Source organism: Ambystoma mexicanum, chromosome 3q (genome assembly GCF_040938575.1).
Source record: "Ambystoma mexicanum isolate Mex_15411 chromosome 3q, UKY_AmexF1_1, whole genome shotgun sequence".
Taxonomy (NCBI): domain Eukaryota; kingdom Metazoa; phylum Chordata; class Amphibia; order Caudata; family Ambystomatidae; genus Ambystoma; species Ambystoma mexicanum.
Window position 1 is genome coordinate 814,461,267 of NC_090926.1, and position 20,457 is coordinate 814,481,723.

At 48.4% G+C, this 20,457-nt stretch overlaps 1 protein-coding gene across 1 annotated transcript in view; it reads left to right on the top strand.

Moving 5' to 3' along the window:
* Positions 1–20,457, top strand: part of SPAG9 (sperm associated antigen 9) — a 2,727,931-nt gene that overhangs the window by 1,394,347 nt on the left and 1,313,127 nt on the right. Inside the window, exon 16 of the mRNA XM_069654919.1 lies at positions 7,985–8,077. Coding sequence (XP_069511020.1) covers positions 7,985–8,077 — 93 coding nt within the window. The remainder of the gene's footprint in view (positions 1–7,984; positions 8,078–20,457) is intronic.

Below are 20,457 nucleotides of genomic sequence, written 5' to 3' on the forward strand. Positions count from 1 at the left end.
ACTGGTAGCGAGCCAGGCGTGGAGAAAGTCCCAGCCTCTCAGCGGGGCATGGGCTTTTATTCACAAATTTACACCATACACAAAAAGAACCAGGCTGGCCTGAGCGTTGTTAGACCTTTCCACCTTGAACCTTTCCCTTCCCCTCCAAAAGTTCAAGATGGTTACACCAGCCTTCATGGCAGAGACATCGTGTTTAGGAGATGCCTACCTACACGTCCCGATTTGGGAACCCCATCGGGCCTTCCTGAGGTTCAGGGTCATGGGTTTTTACTTTCAATACAGGATTCTACCCTTTGGACTCAATTCGGCCCCCAGGGTCTTTACAAGGCTAATTAACACAGTGGCAGCCCTACTCGGGGCGCAAAGCCATTATATTTACCCATATCTAGACGACTGGCTAGTCAGAGCGAGATCTCTGGAGTCGGTCCAGTATAGGGCATCCGCCCTCATGGATACACTATACAACCTGTGATTTTCTATCAATCTCCAAAAATTAAAGTTGGTGCCTACGCAGAGCCTTACCTTCCTGGGATTTATCTGGGACACAAGCTCCGAGAGGATCTTCCCCCTCCAAGGACCAGATCACGGCCAACAAGAGGGCCACTGGGCATTTTCTCAGCAGGTCAGTGACCTTGTCATGGTGATACCAACACCTGTTGGGAGTTATGGCTGCATGTCTTCTTGCAGTACCCCACATACAAGGCTCAAAATGAGGCAGCTACAATTCTCAGCCTCCTGGAACCGGGAGAAGGGTTTGCAGGCGTAGCAGGTGTCATGACCACCAGGAAGGTAACCTTGCAGCCGCACACTTCCCCACCATCTAGGCTTAGGTATCACTCTTACTCTGGCACCTGTTGGTCCAAAGACACATACACTAGGGCTAGATGGGCTCACGCTTGGCGCACCTGGTGCTTATCCCAGCCACAAACACTGCAGGTTAAAGGACTTCCTGGTTTCTACTAAAATGGCCGCTCAGGAGGCCATGGTTCTTTCAGGGAGGTTGTTACTAGTTGCTGGGAGTGGGTGCCTATATAAACCATGCCCAGGGATCCTCCCATGCTTTGCGTTATTCTGCACACAGCAACGTGACGCTTACTGGCACTTCCTGACCTGGCCCTGGAATACAAAGAAGTACAATGTAGCAAAGTTTTGCAAGCAAATACACATCAAGTTAATACTCGCCATTGACGTTGCGGGACACCTCCACATCTCGACGAACTGCAGGGAACTTCGATCAGGCGCTCTGTGCTTCATCCCTCACCCGGCTCCTCGCGTCTCTTCACATCGGCCTAACCGAACTGCTGCAACGCCTGCCGCATTCACCTGTAAGAGAAAGAAAAAAGAGAAGGCAAGTGAACAGCCATATTACGCGCACCGCCAACACGCTCATAACCTTGCTCCAGAACTTCTCGCATCCGCAAGGCTCATAAATCCTACCGCAAGCTGAGATCCACGAGCGTTGCGACGCGCAATGCCAACGTGCTTGTACTAGAGCTCCAGCACACCACGCATACCGCCCGTAGCGTTCGGAACGTTACAGGCGCACAGTCAACGCGATACAGCATCGCTCATCGCCCCACATTCCACGCACAAGAACAGCCGATCGTTAGTGAGTTCCACTCGCCGCTCCTTTCATGCAGCTCTACAACGCACACACTCCGCAAACAGTGCACGCAGACTAACAGCAGCGCGAGGGGGAACTTTAAGCCTTATTGACACTAACATTAGGCCACAGCAAGGCCAGAAAGCAAGACTTTAACTACTTAAAACTACTCAAAGGCAACAGGGGTCATCCTCAAGCCGCTGCTGGACTGGGTTTGAGCGCCAGTGAAGTAACTGGTACAGCACCCAACAACACAAAGCACAGCACCCCTGTGAGAGACAGCAGGAAGGAGAGCTTACCATTGTCAACACTCAGGTGAGCAGAGCCCTGTAGGAAGTACCTGGGAAACCAACAGTAGGGCTGGGGAGCAGAAGGGTATTTGAGAATCTACAAGGCGACAGCTGTTTCCTTGTTCTAGGCGCAGCCCAGCATACTGCCCAAACTAGCATTCCCAGCAGCGCCCATTGTTCAGAGGCTCCAGACGCACCTGCAGAGGCCAGGTAAGCTTAACAGCTGGTCTGCATTCCACAACAAGTCCACCAGTATCTGATCTGGTGGGTTACGGACAACAACCTGCGGATAGGCCGGTCCTTCTGGCAACACCTCAGGTCACCATTACCACAGACTTGTCCCTAGATGGTTGGGGAGCTACCCTGGAAAGTCGCAGCGTCCATTAGGTATGGTCCCTGCAGGAGCAGCTGGCGCACATCAACTGGTTCAAGATGATGGCTATCTGACTTGCTCTCAAAGCCTTTCTATTATCACTAGCAGGGCAATTCTCATTCAAACAGACAGCTCCACATGCATGTATTACATCAACAAGCAGAGTGGCACCCGGTCCCCTCCCCTCTGCAGACTGGCCGTCAACATTTTGGAGTGGGCGCTGGTGAACAACATACACCTGTCAGCAATCCACCTCCCAGGGGAGTCAAACCTAGAGGTGGACAGGCTCACCAGGCTGGGTGCGGACAACTACGAATGGCAGTTGAACGTGCAGGTCCCTTAGGGGATCGTCAACAGGAGGGGTCATCTGCAGCTGGACCTCTTCGCCACCAGTGCCAACAGGAAGTGCCCTCCTGTCTGGGGCAAGGCACGGGTTCGCTGAGCGACGCAATGCAGATCCAATGGAACAACATGACCACTTACGCTTTTCCCCCCACTCCCCTGGTGCGCAAGGTCATTTGAAAGATCAGGGAGTCTAGGGACCTTCGGATCATCCTGATAGCCCCATGGTGCCAGGACGACCCTGGTTCTCGGAGCTGCTCAGCCGGTCGGACCAGGCCCCCATACATCTCCCGCTGGGCCCAGCGCAAATACTCTCTCTCAGCAGGGTGGCACAGTGTCAACTTCTCTGGGTGGGAATGAAGGCCAACACTCTTGTTAGTAGGTAAAACTAACTTTTATTCAAACAGAACAGGGAATCTAACTGTAGCAACAGGCAATTAATAATCTTTGCATGTTTCTGCCGTTCTCTGTTCTTTCGGTTCTTGGTTCCTTTCATAGGCTGGAACGGACCATGTCGCCTCTCCTAGGATCTTGACCACTGTTCGTTTCATTTGTTCAGAGTTCTTCCATGGCCATTTTTAGTATTCATATCATGAAACCGATTGATGCCTTGTTTTTTGCTGTTTTCACTCTCACAGGCCACTTCTTTAATATGTAGAACTGTTTGTATATCTTTACTTAGTCTCTCTTTTGCTTTACCCAGAGGATAGGTCTGGCTCTTTGTTTTCTCTCTCTAACGGCACAAATCTCACACTTAAACATTCCCTTTTCTTCACCAACTGTTTTGGTTGATTTATGCTTGCATATCCTATTGTCGCTGGCAGAGGTCCTCGCAACTGTAGCTTCTCTACCGCCGCGGAGACTGAACGGCTGATCGGGGCCAGCTGATGTATGGGTGACTCCGCCCCTTCAGCCACTTTGTTTTCTTGCCTTGCGCAGGAACCCGCTGCAGCCGTATAAATTAAAGTCTATCAGGTGGTGTACTCGGGTGCAGAGACTTATACTCTACCTAACGCCATGAAACTTGACAGCGTTAATACGGACAGCTTCGTATTAACGTTGGGAGGCCTTTACTTCTCTCACCTCCACTCCCAATCTTCACTTCACGCTGTCTCTGTACCTCAGAGACTCGCTGCTATCACAATGTTTTCTTCCGCTCACAACATTTAACGTTTTCTCTCCTTAAATCTTTCATATGCCACCTTCTCAGTAAGCCCACTCGTAACAGCTTCTTCCTCCTCTTCAGATGTTACCTGGCAACCACAAACATGAAACACAGCCAGCTTAGAATAAGGTACCTTCAGAAGAAAACCCTTCTCCTATTTGCTAGGCAGACTGTCCGTCACCATGCTCAGGAACCACCTCCAGACATTAATCATTTTGGTCTATCACTGCCGTGACACCTGATGTTAGCAGACAGACCAGACCCCCTGGGCATGCCTTCCTGGCATTAACCATTTCACACACAGTCATCCACCCCTCTCCGCAGGAGTTAGCCCTTGCAGCGTGGTTCTGGAACAGGTCTCCCTGTAGCATCTGCACTTGTCACAAGCTAACCTGGCCATCATACAGGGGGATAGGAGTGATGCCACCAGGAGGCAGTACAAAAGCAAGTGGACCAGGTTTATCACTGGGCATAGTCCAAGGGAATTGATCCTTTGACTTGCACGTTGGACAACGTGCTCTCCTTCTCGGCACACCTCGCACATTAAGGCGTGCAAGTAGACACATGCCACACGTGTCTGGTGGCCATTGGAGCTTACAAGAGCTCTTAGGGAGGAGGTATCATCACCCTCGAATCCGGTGGTTAAGAGGCACCTAGCGGCCTAACTAGACTATATCCACCCATCAAGAAACCGCACCCTGTGTGGGACCTCAATGTGGTCGTGGGCAGCCTGGCCCATAAACCATTCGATCCGATGGCGTCCGCGGACATCAGGTTAGTAACCATGAAGACAGCCATCCTAGTGTGCCTTACCCCGGCATGCAGAATCAGCGAGATCTAGGCGCTAGTGGCTTCAGAGCCATATACTACATTTCATAAGGACAACGTGGTGCTCAGAACACTTCCCACCTTCTTACCTAAGGTTGTCTCCTCTTTTCACTTAAATAAGGAGATAGTGTTACAACTTTCTTTGCGGCCTCTACGGATGACACTCAAAGGGTACTGCACTGTCTAGATGTCAGACATGCTCTAAAATTCTACCTGGACAGAGCCAAGAGCTACCGCAAATCAGACGCACTCTTCGTCACCTTTGGGGGGGTCAAAACCAGGTGGTCAGGCCTCCAAGGCTTCCATGGCAAAGTGGATGGTTATGGCCATCAAGGAAGCATATGAGGGGCAGCACAAGCCATTACCAGCAAACATGCATGCCTACGCCATCAGCGCTAAGGCCACGGCAGTAGCTTTCCAAAGACACGTTCTGTGCCAGGTTATCAGCAAAGCAGCCACATGGACTACTCCCTCGGCCTTCTGCAAGTACTACTGCTTGGATGCCAGCACCAGGTCGGACGCGCAATTTAGTCAGGCAGTGTAAAGGAACTTGTTTTCCTAAGAGGGGCAACTCTCCACCCCAGGGCTACATTCAGTTGTAATAGCCCATACAGTATGGAGGAAAGAGGGCCGGGACGTAGGAGTAATTAGAAGTTACTCACCGTAGTGACTAGTCCCTTTTCCTCCATACGTCCCACCACCCCCCCCAACAGATCTGGTGTCATTAGGCAATGTTAATATTGTCGACGTGTCAAAGGGGACTGAGGAGTGGTGCCAGTGGGCTGAGACAGGCAAGCTCATGCTCCCAGGGCCGTGCCCCCACGTGCATCTAAATTTAAAGGGAACCATGATTTTTCTGGTGAAAAAGGTTGCATTTTTCGCCTCTAGCAAGGGACGCTCATACAGTATGGAGGAAAGGGGACTATGGACTAGGAGTACGTTAGTCACTACGGTCAGTAACTTTTAATTTCTGGATGTCTCTCCACCCGAAACCAAGGACACAGTTTCAATTTCAGAATCCTTATTGATTACAAGTAAATTGCCCTTGGCCCTCATTGTTTGTGGTCATACGTTGGTTTGGAAAGCCATGCAAAATGCTGTATTTGTTAATAATGAGGCGTTGTTTTTCCTTGAAGATTTCTCAGAGGGGACTGCCCATAAGTTGTCATGTGCTAAGCTTCATGACATAACACACTGTGATGCCATAACCCATCTCGATCAATATTTTGGTGACCCATTTTATCAAACACATTAAAATGTGCAATCTTTCTAGAATGTGCATATGATTTCTTTAGTTTCGTTATAGGCAAATGGCCACATTTAGCTACATGTGATTTGAAACGGGAAAAATCACAAGAAGAGTTAAATTAGCAGAAGCCCACAAAGAAAGGCTTTTGCTGAAAAAGCAGACTTTGTGTAAAGGGCATCTTCTTTCATGGCCAAGGAGCATGCTATTTTGAGCTTCCTATAGCTGATATTGTAATCAAGTGATGAAAAAACTGGGCAAGATTGTTTCTTTAAAAGTTGCTTCTCATATAATGCAAAGGTTATGTGACAAAATATAAAAATCACAATCTCCCAAATCTCATTTAAATGTAAAGTGTGATTTCTTTCAATTTTAACGTCACACAAGGTAATTTCATTATAAATGTTATATTCTATTGTTGTACTACAAAAATATGCAAACAGTCTGATATTGCTATGACATTTGTTGTGCAAAAGCCAATAAAGTTAAGTTATTTCATATATATTCAATCATGCTCTGTCACACCGGATCACATATACTCACTTAAACGGACAACCTAATGGACTCAAAAACCTCATATATGATACAATTCAGAATGTACAGTTGTGTGCAAATCAGCTAAAGTGTGCAAATTAACACAATTGTGTGCAAAACAACATTAGTTGAAATATCTACAGAGAAGATGGCTGTCACTATACAGTCTGGCAACATTAGGCGAAGAATACAGTTTGCACATAATACTGTTTAAGCCTTTACTGCAGCTCTCAACTGCATCACTAGTGCTAAAGATAATTTGCTGTACAGATGCCCTTCATTGGTTGCCTACTCGGGTTTTGGCTATTGGCCCAACATTACTCTAAACAGACTAAATCTTCATCACAGCAGAATAATATCTCAAAGTACAGTCCTACACATGAAACAAATATATACACAAATTACAATTAAAAACAATTGTGATTTAGTCCAATATCTTTGCCAATTATTTAGTTAATGACAGAAGAGTCCCCACCTTAAAATGTGGGGGCTTGTAGCCATTGCAGAAGTGGATATTACTGGATTTCACACCTTGGAACAATGTCTCAGAGTTGTCACATAGCAGTATCTTTGACGGTTTGCATATTTTGTACTATACCAATAAAATGTAACAATATTTATAATTAAATCAGCTTATGTAACATTAAAATTGAAAAATTCACATTGTTGACATTAAAATATGGTATGGGAGATGGCAATTTTTGTATTATGTAAGAATCTCCACATTCTCCCTGCCTACAAAATAACAAGATGCAGAGGGGACCTCAGGTTTTTGTTTGTGTTAAGGTTATATAACAAGCTTTACTGGCATTAAAAGCACACATTTAAACTTCAAATGCAATGTTTTTGTATGAACACAAGTAATATATACACCAGCCTGAGACAGCACTGGAATCAGAAGGTGCTTTTTAGCAACCAAGCTGCATAAGCGAAGGGGGGCCTGGGAACGAGTGAGGAATGGAACATATTGAACACCACAAGGCAGCAGGAATGCAGTTAAATGACTATCCTGAGTGAGTAAAAAGGCCCTGTTCACCGATTCTGTATTGATACTTGACTGATTTTTAAAGTGTGCTTATGTATTTCCTGATCTGTTCCTTTTAAAAGACAAATCAAAATATGGCAGTGGCCTATATATTATTTTTTATCACTGCTCCTTAGCATAATGTACAGTCTAACTAAAGTTTATGGTGTCATCCATACACGCACACACATTAAACATACTGCATACTCATTCACTTTGTGCCTTTCATTAATGTGACACCCAATTTGTCTACCGAGCCAACAGACCCTTAATTCACTATTATTTCATGGCATTTTGTCAAATTTGGTTTGGGGGCCTATCCGCCATCAGATGTGAAGCATGCAACCATGTGTGGGATGCCAGCCCCCGAACATATGGTGACTGCAGCTACAAATTTAAGTTACATCCGGGGTCCTTTTGACATTTCAGGGAATGGAGAGGCAGAGCTGTTGAACCGAAAAAGTTAAATCCATGACAGTATAATAATTTGATTTGAAAATGCAGTTTTTCATTTAATAAATTTGTGAAACTGTATAGTTTTGTAAAGATGTATTTATTCCACTTAACATATTTTATCAGGGGACAAATGATGGCCAAAATGAAAACAAGATGAAGAATTTACCTGTACCTGTATATTTAAGACCATTAAATGAGAAAGATGCGTCAATGAAGGTAGGCTTTTTGTTATACTTGAAATGCAGATATTTTGAACACTTGTGAAGATGATTTGCTAGTTAGTATTTATTTAGCTGTCATCTGCAATGCTTTAAATTAGGCCATTATAAATGACATGGAATCCAGGTTCATTTTTTCCTAATGGCAGGGGACTGCTACCTCTAGGTAGCCAGATGTTTCAGACTACAACTCTGTTAATCCTTTAATTGACTACGCTGATGGGAGTTGCAGTCCAAAACATCTGGGGAGCCAAAGGGTGCAGACCACTAGGGGAATCCCTTCTATAGCTCTGCTCCTTTTGAGAGGTCCATTTCAATAGATTGCCTTTCTCCCACAGATTCCTCCTCAGATATCCATTCCAGCGTCAGCTGCTCGGGATACGTCTCAACAGGGGGCATAGTGCATCTCGGCTCGGCCGTCAATCCATTTTGCCTCGATGCAGCGGTCGTCGAACATAAAGTGCATCACTACACCCCTGTACCTCAGTTCCTTTTTTCGGTCATGTCACAGAGGACTGTGGTTCCTGTAGGATAATGAATCCTAAATCACTGCGGGAGAGGGCATCAACACTCATGGAGGGCGGCCCCTATTGACGTCTTCAGCTCAGTCGACCACCCGGTCGTCTGAACCCAAGATAGAAGGGCTTACTCATAAAAAGGAGGAAAGACATTGAAAGAAAACAAAAAAGAGGTCACACTCTGGGTCACTCCTTCCTCCCATAAGAAAAAGCAGCGCCATCGGGCGTAGGCATGAGTCCAACTCATTGGATGACCCTGGTAAGTCAGTGGTAGGGCCTACATCCAGGGGCGAGTGGGAGGCCTTTAAGGAGCAGATGCACGACATGTTCTGAAAGGGTGCTGCGGGTAAGGGCGATTCCTTGAAGCAGCAGGCCTTGATGGCTCCAGTGGCGTCCAGTAACCCCAGCCCCAGGCTGACCACTACAACATCGTCGTCGAAGCCTTCAGGCTCGGCGCAGAATAAAGTTAGTTCAGCCTCGACGCCGATGCTCACTAGTGCGTCTCTGGCACCGACCACAGCCAGTGCACCTCAGGCATCAACGCACCTTCTGGGGCCGATTGGCATGGGCCATCTGTGTCGGCACCCGCCGCTGAGCGGTCATATGTCCCAAAGTCGAAGACTGACTTCTTCGACATGATGACTACGATTTCCGATGACAATGATGACCTGATGCCGTCTGGCCTCGACCGTGCTTATGCAGGTACTGGAGGTTTAGATTACTTTGCAGATCAGGCAGATTCAATCGCCTTGGCTGAGTGTCTTCACGAAGCCAGTGGCCTGGACACCTTTCCATATTTGGAGAAACAGGCTCACCTTTATGGGCATTCTATAGCTAAGTATAGTGTCTTGGTGGATAGGGTGGTAGATATCCTAGGCTGGAGTGGTTTTTGTATTTCTCACATATTTATATCCCTGCACTTCTCGGTAGTTAACATTTTCGAAAATGTTTTGCAACTGCCTTTTTGAAGTATTTACAGTTGCAGCATATCAGTTTGACTCTTACACCCAATGACAGACTAAAGCAGATGAAATGTAATAACATTGACATTTTGTGAGGTAGAGAGTAATATCCATGAAATGCGCTTGTCATCATGATGACGTCATCGCGTTTTACTGTGACGCAAAGTGACGCATATAATTAGCACCCATCTTGGATCGTGGAAGTGTGTTCCCCCCAACCCGCCGCATCCAAGAGGCGGAGCTGCACACACAGGTAAGCAAAACAGGAAGTCTTTTCCTGCCATCATTATTCTCTACAATCCTAAAAGCCAACATCTGAAAACATTACTCTATACATTTTTGAAGAGATCTTCTGCTGTGTAGCATCACCAATGTCACATCATTGGATGTAAGGACAAACTACCACAAATCTGGCACAGTACACCTGGAAAGCAACTTTAAGGTTCAGCCAACACTAATCCCATGAGCAGGTGAGTAAGTCTCATCCCTCACTAGATATATTTTGCAGATATTGAATCTATGCTATTTTACAGTTGCCTAGGCATACCTGCAGTTCTACACAAGATGCTGAACTTTTGAACCCGAAATAGAGATCCTTTTGATGTACCCCATTGTCGACCTCCAGTAAGGTAGGCTCACCCACAACCACACTACAATTTTAATTTTATTCAAATCTTCGAGTAGGACATCAGATTTGTACTGACCAGGCAATGTAACACACCACCATAAAAAGACCGACCCAGAAAAGTACCATTAAGCATCCACTAAGGTGAAATTCTGAACTTGTTACACGCTTTGATTTGAGCATTGTCGAGATTATATGAGTGTATTCACAGCTCCACTTTACTCAACTGAAATTTCTCTGCTTACCTTGTGAACACATGAAGTTTTGAAAAGTATTTGAAACTACTATTGTAAAAAGATTTTTCACTCCTGACAAAGGGAATTTACTCCCGAAACGCGTAGATCTCATCACTATTTGTTTTTTGTTAAAATTGTGTTTATTAATCATGTATTAAAACTAGACTGACAGTTGTGAGCACTATACCAACCAGTTGAACTGTACTCAATGATATGAAAATTGTTTGCATCAACCTAAAACTATTGACTGAGCCTTCTCAGTATAAAGAGTGTGCAGGGGGATAGAAGTGTCCTCCAACTTAGGACACTATTTTTTCTTACCAGGCTATTGACCTGTGAATTGTCTACCCACCCCCACCCTTCCAAGGAGGAGAAGCAGTTCCATAGGACAAACCCAAAGAGGCCTCTCACCTTTTTATGTTGCGACAATGACAGAGTTTAGGAAGGCGGACCAACTGTTTGTGCCTTCTCGATGGCAAGAAAGGGTTTGGCTGTCTCCAAGCAAACTATATTTTGGTGGATCACACTCTGCATATCAGAATGTGACCTCAATACAGGGCAGGGTTTACCTCCCACCATCAGAGCCAACTCCACTAAAGGGGTGGCTGCCTCTTCAGCTCTCCCAGTGAGGGACATCTGCCGAGTGACAACTTGGTCCTCACTGAATACCTTCACCAAACATTACTACCTGAATGTAGCCCATGGAGTGGACACTTGTTATTGTAGATGGGTTTTACAAAGTTTCCTTGCATAGGGACTTCCACCCCCCCTCCTTCATACATACTGCTTGGGTAGTCTATCCGATGAATCGGCGGGAGAAACGGAATCTATTGAAGGAGAAATGATTTACTGTTATGTTCTTTCTATGATTCTTCTCCCTCAGATTCCTCATCACCCTCCCATGAAAGTACCTGCAGTTTCTATTGGGAGAAAGAGGTGAGCTGTCATTTTGAGGGATACTGTTAACTTTTTTGGTGTACCCCGCATTCTTTTTGCGGTCCCGTTCATTGCTGTTTAAACAAATTTAAAAACCGATTAGGTTTACTTTCCTCCTACGTCCTGTCCCCTTTCCTCCATTCTGTATGGGCGTCCCTCGCTAGGCACAGGAAATGGAACCTTTTTCACCAGAATAAATTGTCTTCCCCTTTAAATTTAGATGTGTGCAGGGGCGCGGCCCTGGAAGCATGCGCTCCCCTGACTACGTCCCCGGCGCCACTCCCCAGTCCTCTTTTCCGCATCAACAGGAACGGACCGCTTTCACCAGCACTCCTGTTTAGGTCTCCGACCTTGTACTTCGACGTGCTCTTCCCCAGAAGATTTTCTTGTGTCTCCTTCCTTTTTGTTTTTCTCTCATAGCAATTGTCAGAGTTATTACTCTGTCCTCTAGTACCACGCTTCTCCCCGGCGCATGTTAACAGCGGTGGGTTTCAGCAGGTGTCCGGCTTGCGAGGGTTCCTTGCCTTGTCCCCGACCACGGCTGGGACGGATGTTCCGCGTGCAATATGTTGACCCCGCAAACTTGTTTGGCCAGGTGGAGAGAGCTGTTCGAGAGATCACCTCCAGAGGACAGCAAGTCATACGTGAGGAGGAAGACCAAGCCCAAGGTAGTTGCCCATTCTCCTCCGAACCCTGCAAGGATGACGACTTCCCAGGGAAGTGCCCAAGTGGTAGGGGCCTTGCAGGTCCTCAGGCCAGCAAAGAGGCCGAGGCTCCCAATGCTACCGGCCAACAGGCAGAGGGGTCGCAAGATCTTCCCGGTCCCACCGCTGCAGGTCCGCAAGGCTCTTGTACTGGGGACCTCCCTGAGGGTCTTTGCTCTAGCACCAGTCTTGTGTCGAAGGGGCGCCTATACGCATCAGTTGCACTAGCAGCATCATGGCCGCTAGGCACTCCGCCTCCCAGGTCTTTACCTGTGGTGCAGGGAAGGTCCGAGCCTTTGCTTTTAAGCATGCAGGAAGAGACTGTGCCCGGCTCTTCAGGCACCACGCAGCAAGCACGTGGCACGAGGCATGACAAAATCGCCCCCAGGCCAGACAAGAATGCAGATCACCCGGAGCCGCCTCCTTCTGGAGAGCAGGCATGGGAACGCACATCTAGATGCGACTAGACCACTCAAATTACCTGGTCCACGTCATACCCGACCACATCACCACAGGGGCACTATGCAGCCCCCAGCTTGGTGTGACAAGGACCGCCCAAACCTCAGCTGCCTCAGGGCTCGGCGCCTATGCCCCCAGGCCCTTCCCCTGCATGCAATGATAGGTTCTTCGAAAAGTTCCTTACCCTCATGAAATCTCCACAGATGGGCATCATCCTCAAGGGGGGGGGTCATCAAAGACATGCTCCCTCCGGTACCGCCTCGGGCCCCGACCGTGATCAGGACCTCGGTCCCAGCTCAACCATTGTCCCCCGCGTTCATTCCAGTCACGGTGGCTCCTCCGGCGCAGCCTTCCCAGCAGCCCCCGGCAATGCCAGTCAGCACGCCACAGCTGCCTGCACTCAGGACCCCTCCAACAGCTCCCGACCTGCAGGACCCCGCGGGCGACACGGACGAGGACGACGATTCAGATACTCCTTCGTCAGCAAAGGCTTAGCACGGGATGCTGGCTGGTGTGGCAGAATACCTGGGGAGCTTGCAGCCACAAGTTGAACAACCTGAGGCAGGGGTTCTGGCAGAGGTGCTGACCATTTGCCCTGCCATGAGAACAGGCATCCCTCTGCAAAAGGATGTAGAATCCCTGGCCAAGAAGGGTTGGGTGAAGCCGCACTCCACGCAACCTACCAATAAGCGCCTTGATGCCAAGTATAGGCAGGTTGAGGGGGGAGTCCCTCATTCTGTCGGTACACCCTCAACCACATTCATCCATTATAGCTCGGGCCTCCCTTTACTTCAAACCGCAGTCTTCATCATCTGCACCCACATGAGCACTCCTAGGGAAGGAGGAAAAGCTTTTAGAGTCCTACAGCAAAAATATTTACTCTAATGCTAAACTCTATCTGCACCAGGCCAACGCTGATGCTGTGTTGGAAGAAATCAAAAGCTGTGGCGGAAGATTGCCAATTTCCTCCCAGAGCTCCCTGCGCATAGTTAGGCGCGCTTCAGGGCTGGAGTGGCAGAGGCCAAAATTATGGCCCAAGATATTACGGAGTCTACAGTGGCTCACATCGACACCGCAGGTAGAGCTATCTGAATCGCCACTGATATGAGGACAGCTTGCCTTAAGGCGACCAAGTTTAACCCTGATGTGCATGAGTGCATTCTCGACCTGCCATTTCATGGACAAGGAACTTGACAAAAAGAAAAATAGCTCGCAAACAGCTGAGTCCTTGTCAATCCTTACAAAATCAGTACCCAGGGCCTAAAGCCAGAGTCACCAATGCTCGGACATAACCCGCACCTACAGTGGATTTGAGGGCATTCAAGAGCGATGCGCTAGACAGCCTGCGCAGTCTCCTAGCCAGCACAGGCGCAAGCAGCACACATCCTCTCACAAGAGGGTTTTCCAGTCCCTCTCCCAGGCACCAGCCTTGGAGGGAAAAAAGATGTGACGATCTACTCCAGATCCACAAGTCTCCGGTGGGGGGGGGCAGGCTTGCCCTTCACATCCTTTTTTGGAGGGCAAGGTTCGCAGACCCATGGATCCTCTCTGTAGTTTCCATGGGCTTCCGTCTACCAATTCCTCCATCTCCTCTTTCTTACCCTCCATCCCCATGGATTGGGACGGCAACACTTTTGGCGAAAATCTGCTCGCTCACCTCATGTCAGGCGGTGGAGGAGGTTCCAGCTTCAAAGCGAGGCATGGGCTTCTATTCCCGGATATTCGCCATTCAAAAAAAGAACCAGGCTGGCCTGAGAGTTGTTCTAGACCTCTCTTCCTTGAACCTTTCTCTGCCCCTTCAAAAGTTCAAGATGGTTACTCCAGCTCTCAGTGCAGAGACTCCGTGTGGGGGTGACTAGATGTGCTCCCTGGATCTGAAGGATGCTTACCTGCATGTCCCCATCTGGGAGCCCCATCATTCCTTCCTGAGGTTCAGAATCATGGGCTTTTATTTTCAATAGAAGGTCCTCCCATTTGGCCTCAACTCGGCCCCAAAGGTCTTTACAAGGTAATGAACTCGGTAGCAGCCTTTCTCGGGGGCAGGGCCACCACCTTTACCCATACCTCGACGACTGGCTAGTCCAAGCGGTGTCCGCCGAGGCTGTACAGCGCGTAGCGTCAACTCTGATGCACATTCTATACGATCTGGGGTTCTCTATTAACCTCAAGAAGTCAGTTACTCCCCATTCCGTCCTTAACAGCCCTGGCACTAATTTGGGATAAGAGGGTGGAGAGGGTCTTCCTCTCGGCAGACAAGATTGCGGCAATCATGAAGGCCACCAGGCATTTTCTCAGCAGACCAGTGACGTCAGCATAGTGGCACCAGCATTTGCTTGACATAATGTATGCTTGTCTCCTGGCTGTGCCTCACACAAGACTCAAAATAAGGAGGCTGCATTTGTATTTCTCAGCATCTTGGAATCGAGAGACTGGCTCCCAGGCAGCTCTAGTCAGCATATCGCAGCACCTGCACCCGGACTTGGAGTGGTGGAGTGCAGAGACCAGCCTTTTAGTGGGCAGACCTTTCATGCAGCCCTCTCCGGAGATCATTACCGCGTATTCGTCTCTAGAGGCATTAGGGGTAGGGGGTTCCCGTGGACAAACACAGCGTCCATGGAGTATGGTCACGACAGGAGCAGCTGGAACACATCAACTGGCTCAAGATTATGGCCATCTGGCTTGCCCTCAAAGCGTTCCTCCCCATCGTCCGCAGCAGGGTGGTCTGCGTCCAGACCGACAGCTCCACTTGCATGTATTAAGTCAACAAGCAGAGAGGTACCAGGTACCCTCTGCCGGCTGTCCATCAACATTTGGGAGTGGGCACTATCCAACAGCATTTACTTATCAGCACTCCACCTACCGGGGGAATTTCAATTTTGAGGCGGACAGGCTCCACAACTACAAATGGCAGTTGAACGAAGCGGTCCTGAGAGGGATTTTTGACAGGTGGGGCCACCCTCAGGTAGACCTATTCGCCACCATGAACAGGAGGTGCCCTCAGTTTGCACCCTGCTGAAGCAAGGCAGAGCGTCGCTGGCGGATGCGTTGCAGATCACATGGAATGGCTTGAATTCATAGGCTCCCCCCAACCCCCCACTCTGCAGATTGACAGTGTCATCTGCAAGGTCAGGGAGTCGCGGAGCCTTCGACTGATTTTGATAGAGCCGTGGTGGCTGGCAAAACCTTGGTTCTCGGAGCTCCTCAGACTGTCTGACCAGCCTCCAGTACACCTCCCACTGGGTCCAGCCCACTTACTTTCCAAGCAGGTGGGCACAGTGTTTCACCCCGCTGTGCAGAAGTTAGCCCTAGCAGCATGGTTCCTGAACAGGTCTCACTGAAGCATCTACACTTATCACAGGACAACCTGGCTATCATTCAAGGGGCAAGAAGCGACTCCACCAGGAGTCAGTACAGGAGCAAGTGGACAAGGTTCTGCCACTAGACCAATACAAAAAGGTTGACCCACTGACATGCTCACTGGATGATGTGCTTTCCTTCTCAGCACATCTGGCTCACTCCGGTGTGCAAGTAGACACCTGCCATACGTATCGGGCGACCATAGGGGCCTACAAGAATTCCGGAGACTACATCTTCTCCTCTTCCAATGCGGTGGTAAAATTGCATTTGGCAGGGCTGACCAGATTATATACTCTGGTCAAGCGTCCACATACAGTCTGGGACCTTAACGTGGTGTTGGGCGCCCTGGCTCACAAACCCTTCAAACCCATGGCATCAGCAGACATCCGGCTGATCAAAATTAAGGCGTCACTGCTGGTTGGCCTTACTTCAGCACGCCAGATCAGCGAAATCCAGGCTCTGGTGGCTTCAAAGCCTTATACAACGTTTCACCGGGACATGGTGGTGCTCAGGACACATCCTGCATTTCTCCCGAAGGTTGTTTCTTCCTTTCCAATTAACGAGGAAATAGTACTCCCAAAGTTCTTTGGTTATGGCCATCAAGGAGGCATACGAGGGGCAGGACAGGTCTTTGCCAGCAGACATGTATGCTCACGCCATCAGAGCCAAGGCCACGGTAGTGTCTTCCCAAAGACACGTTCCATGGCAGACGATTAGCAAGGCAGCTACTTAGGCTTCCCCATCGGCCTTTTGCAAACACTACTGTTTGGATACTAGTGCTAGAGTGGACACAGCATTTGGCCAGGTAGTTTTGAAGTACTTGTTTTCTTAGAGAGGCAGCTCTCCTCCCCAGCGCTGCATTCCGTTTTAATTGGCCCACACAGTATGGGAGAAAGTGGGACGGGACGTAGGAGTTATCACTATTGTGACTAACGTACTCCTAGTCCATAGTGGTTTTTCCTCCATACGTCCCATCATCCTCCCCCCGTAACATCTAATATGGTTGATGCGTCAAAGGGGCCATGGGGCGAAGCCACGCCCCTGCATGCATCTTTATTTAAAGGATAAGACAATGTTTTCTGTTGAAAAAGGTTCAGTTTTCCGTACCTATCGAGTGACGCCCATACAGTATGCAGGAAAGGGGACTATGGACTAGGAGTACGTTAGTCACTACGGTGAGTAACTTATAATTTTTCCTATGAGTTGTAGCTTTTTTGGCCGGATCGTTTGATCTTCCTCTGTAGCGGCTGAGCTCGGAGTTGGGGGGGAGAAGGTGCGAAACTGAGGTATAAGGGCGTATTGATGAAGTATATGTACGACGACCAACGTCACTTCCAGAGCCGACAACCGATGCATTGAGGCAAGACTGATCGACGGCCGAGTCGAGGTGCACTTAGCCCCAGTGGAAACGCTTTTTTGAGCTGCTGATGCTGGAATTGATAGCTATCTGATGAGGAATCTGCGGGAGAAGAATCCATAGAAAGAACCTTATGGTAAGTAATGTCTCCTTCTACCACACAGGCTCAGCGGTGCGAGAAAAGCTTTTGAGAGCTTCGGTTAGAAAACCGCCATGCCTATGTCCATCTCCTTCAGAAGTCACCAGAGCGCTGTGATGTGGCTCAGAGCGAATTCTAATGTTTTGAAATATTGCACTACTTCATGTCAGCAAACACAGCTTCAACAAGTTAGGGAGAATGTAATAAAGATGTTCATAGGCTGCACCTATTCTGAGATAGACCTTTAAGCTCTTTACTTGGTAGAGGCCACTTATTTTCACTCAGCATCTTTCCCATGAGCTGGAGGCAAAATACTTATATATCCCCCTCATCTGCCTCTTTTGATAGTGGGTATTGCTTTACTCTTGGCAGCATTGCTCCTTTTTTCAATTTTATTTTCACCCCTCCAATGCTTTTGATGCAGCCCACGTCATATGGACTAGTGGTCCATAGAGATGCTGGTACTGCTGCCAGACCCTCCTCGTAAAATGGCACAGCTGTAGCTGCTGGTGCCTCTAGCGCCAGTGCCATCTTTTGTGCTACTTATTTGTATGTCACTGTCACCCAGATGTGAACGCTCATCTCAGACACCATCTCCCCCCTCACCATTATCATCCGAGGTGAGCTCCTCATCGGATACCTGGGTTAATCGGCATCCCTCTGCTAGTGCTATTACTGCTCCTCCCCTCTCTGACCTGGGCATGTACTGTAATGTAGTCTGGTGTTGCTACAATTCTCTCAATGCTCAGTGACATCATTGCCCGTGCCTTCTCGTTGGCTGGTGTTTCGTGTCTAAAAAGGTAAGCTGCTGGTCTCCTCCAAATTTTCCCTTCAATTCCTGGTAGCCATGCTATTGCCATGCCTGTCCCATATTGGAAGATGTCTCCATCTACTGGTTCTGCCGCAATAGGCCTGCAGTATTTGTCATGCTGTGAGCATGTTAATGCCTGGCGTGGAGCATATTATTCCCTTTTCAGTAAGGGAGATGGTCATATTCAATCTGCTCATGATGTCTCTACCTAATATGTTTACTGGTGATTGCTTTGAGTATAACAGTGGGAGAGACAAATCGTGATCTCATACAGATAAGGAGATGGTATCAGTGAAGGGAACCAACCCTCGAGCCCCAGAGAATCCTGGAGTGTTCATAGCTTCGCCTGACAGTTTAAACTTTCCCTCCCTTATGCATGACCTAGTGGCCCCTGTGTCAACTAGGAAGGAAAATATTTTGTCACCTATCGCCACCTGTATACGTGGTTCCTCCGCAGGGTTAGGTGTTACTGATAGGATGGGACAGATCAAAGACATCTGTGGGATGTCCTATTGTGGGTATAGTGACTGTCCATTCCCTGTGTAAGGGTTGTGGCCCAATATTGTCACCTTCCCCAGCAGGGTCTGTGTTACAGGTGTCAGTCGGTGTTATTGCGTTGTCCTGTATTTGTGTGAGCTGCTGTACTGTTTGGACCTGTTGTTGTTTTGCAATTGTCTGCTGCTGTGGTTGTGTGTATGTTTACATGTGTAGCTGTGGTTGCTGTTGTGTTTGTAGTGTCTGTTGTGGTTGTTGTGGCATTTGTGGTTGTTGTTTGTACTTGTAGCTGGGTCTGTGTCATTGGTGCTTGTTGTGGTGGTAGTGGTTGCGACATCTCTTGCTGTTGGTAGGCTTGTTGTCCCCCCTAGGCCCTTGCTGTCCTGGCTCTCCCCAAGCTGCCTGTGCTAGCCTCATTCTGCATGTGCGTGACATGTGTCCCACCATCCCACATATCCAGCATGTCGGGGGTTCCCATGCTTGCCATGGAAGTCCGCCCATGCTGTCTTGGTACCCCTGCTGTCCTTGTTGAGTGTAACCCTGGAGCCCTCCCCCTTGTTGTTGTGTTGGTGGGCCATAGCCCCTCCCTCTCATTTGTCCGCCCCTCCCTCTGTAGTTATTTGAGTACCCGTTTCCCATTTGCATATAACCTCCCCCCGCGTGCGCTCTGTATGGTGGGGGTGGGGGCATCTGGTGTCATTATCTGTGCTTGCTGCAATGATACTACCTGTTGTTGTGTTGTGTCTTGCGTCACTGTGGCCTGCGTGGGTGTTGGTGCGGTTATCAGTGCTCCTTCCATGGCATATTTAGACAATTTCATTTGGACCAATTTCGTTTCTTCTGTCTTTCTATCTTCCTCTTTTTGTTCCATCTTTTCCTGCAACATCCTGCAGTGGTGCACTATTGTCAGTTGTATTTCTGGCCATGCTTTTGCTTCCATCCCCACTAATTTCTTCAACTGCCTTTGTACTTGCTCAGGGAGTCCTTGTATTAGTATGTGATAGAAAATTGCTAGCGTTTTGTCCCACGGTTCCCGCGTTTCCAAGCGCCACTTCTCCTGAATCTCCAGGATGTAATCAACAGGATCTTCATTCTCACGCATCTTGCGTGAGGTTATGGCTCCTATGTCTGATGTTTCTGGGTATTGGACCCTCAATGCCTGCCAAAGCGCATGTCTACAGTTGGCGAATGGTGCTCCATCACGTGACGTGTCGTTTATTGTTACCCCTGGGAATCCCGCCCTCTTCCAAATGTCGTCAGCGTCATTCCCCAGTATGGAAATTGGCAACCCCTTCACGTCTCCTACCGCTAGTTTTTGCCCCGCAGTTTGTTTTTCCATCTCATATATCCACTTCCCAGCTCTTCCCCTTAGAGATGGAAGCATGCATTTTATATTTTCCTTATTGGCATGCTTCCAGGGGACATATTGTGGTCTCGCTCCTCCCTTTTCTAGTAGTGGCATTAAGTTGTACTCCCTCCCCTCCCCCTGTGTCCGCCTGTGTGGGGTTATGTTAGTATATTAATCATCTTCCTCCATATTTGGTAACTCTTCAGTGCTATCAATGTTACAGTAGTTTACTCTATCACCTCCTACTACTTTCTTGCCCCATTATGGGTGTGTTTGCTTGCTCTTCCCGCCTGCGTCCTGGGAGGTCCCTAAGTCTGCCGACATATGGGGTGTGTACAGGAGTTGGTGTTAGTGGGCGTGCCGTTTTCTTGTTCGCTTCTCTTATTTTTGTTTCTCCTGTGTTTGGTTCTTCCTGTGTCTCGCAGGCCCAT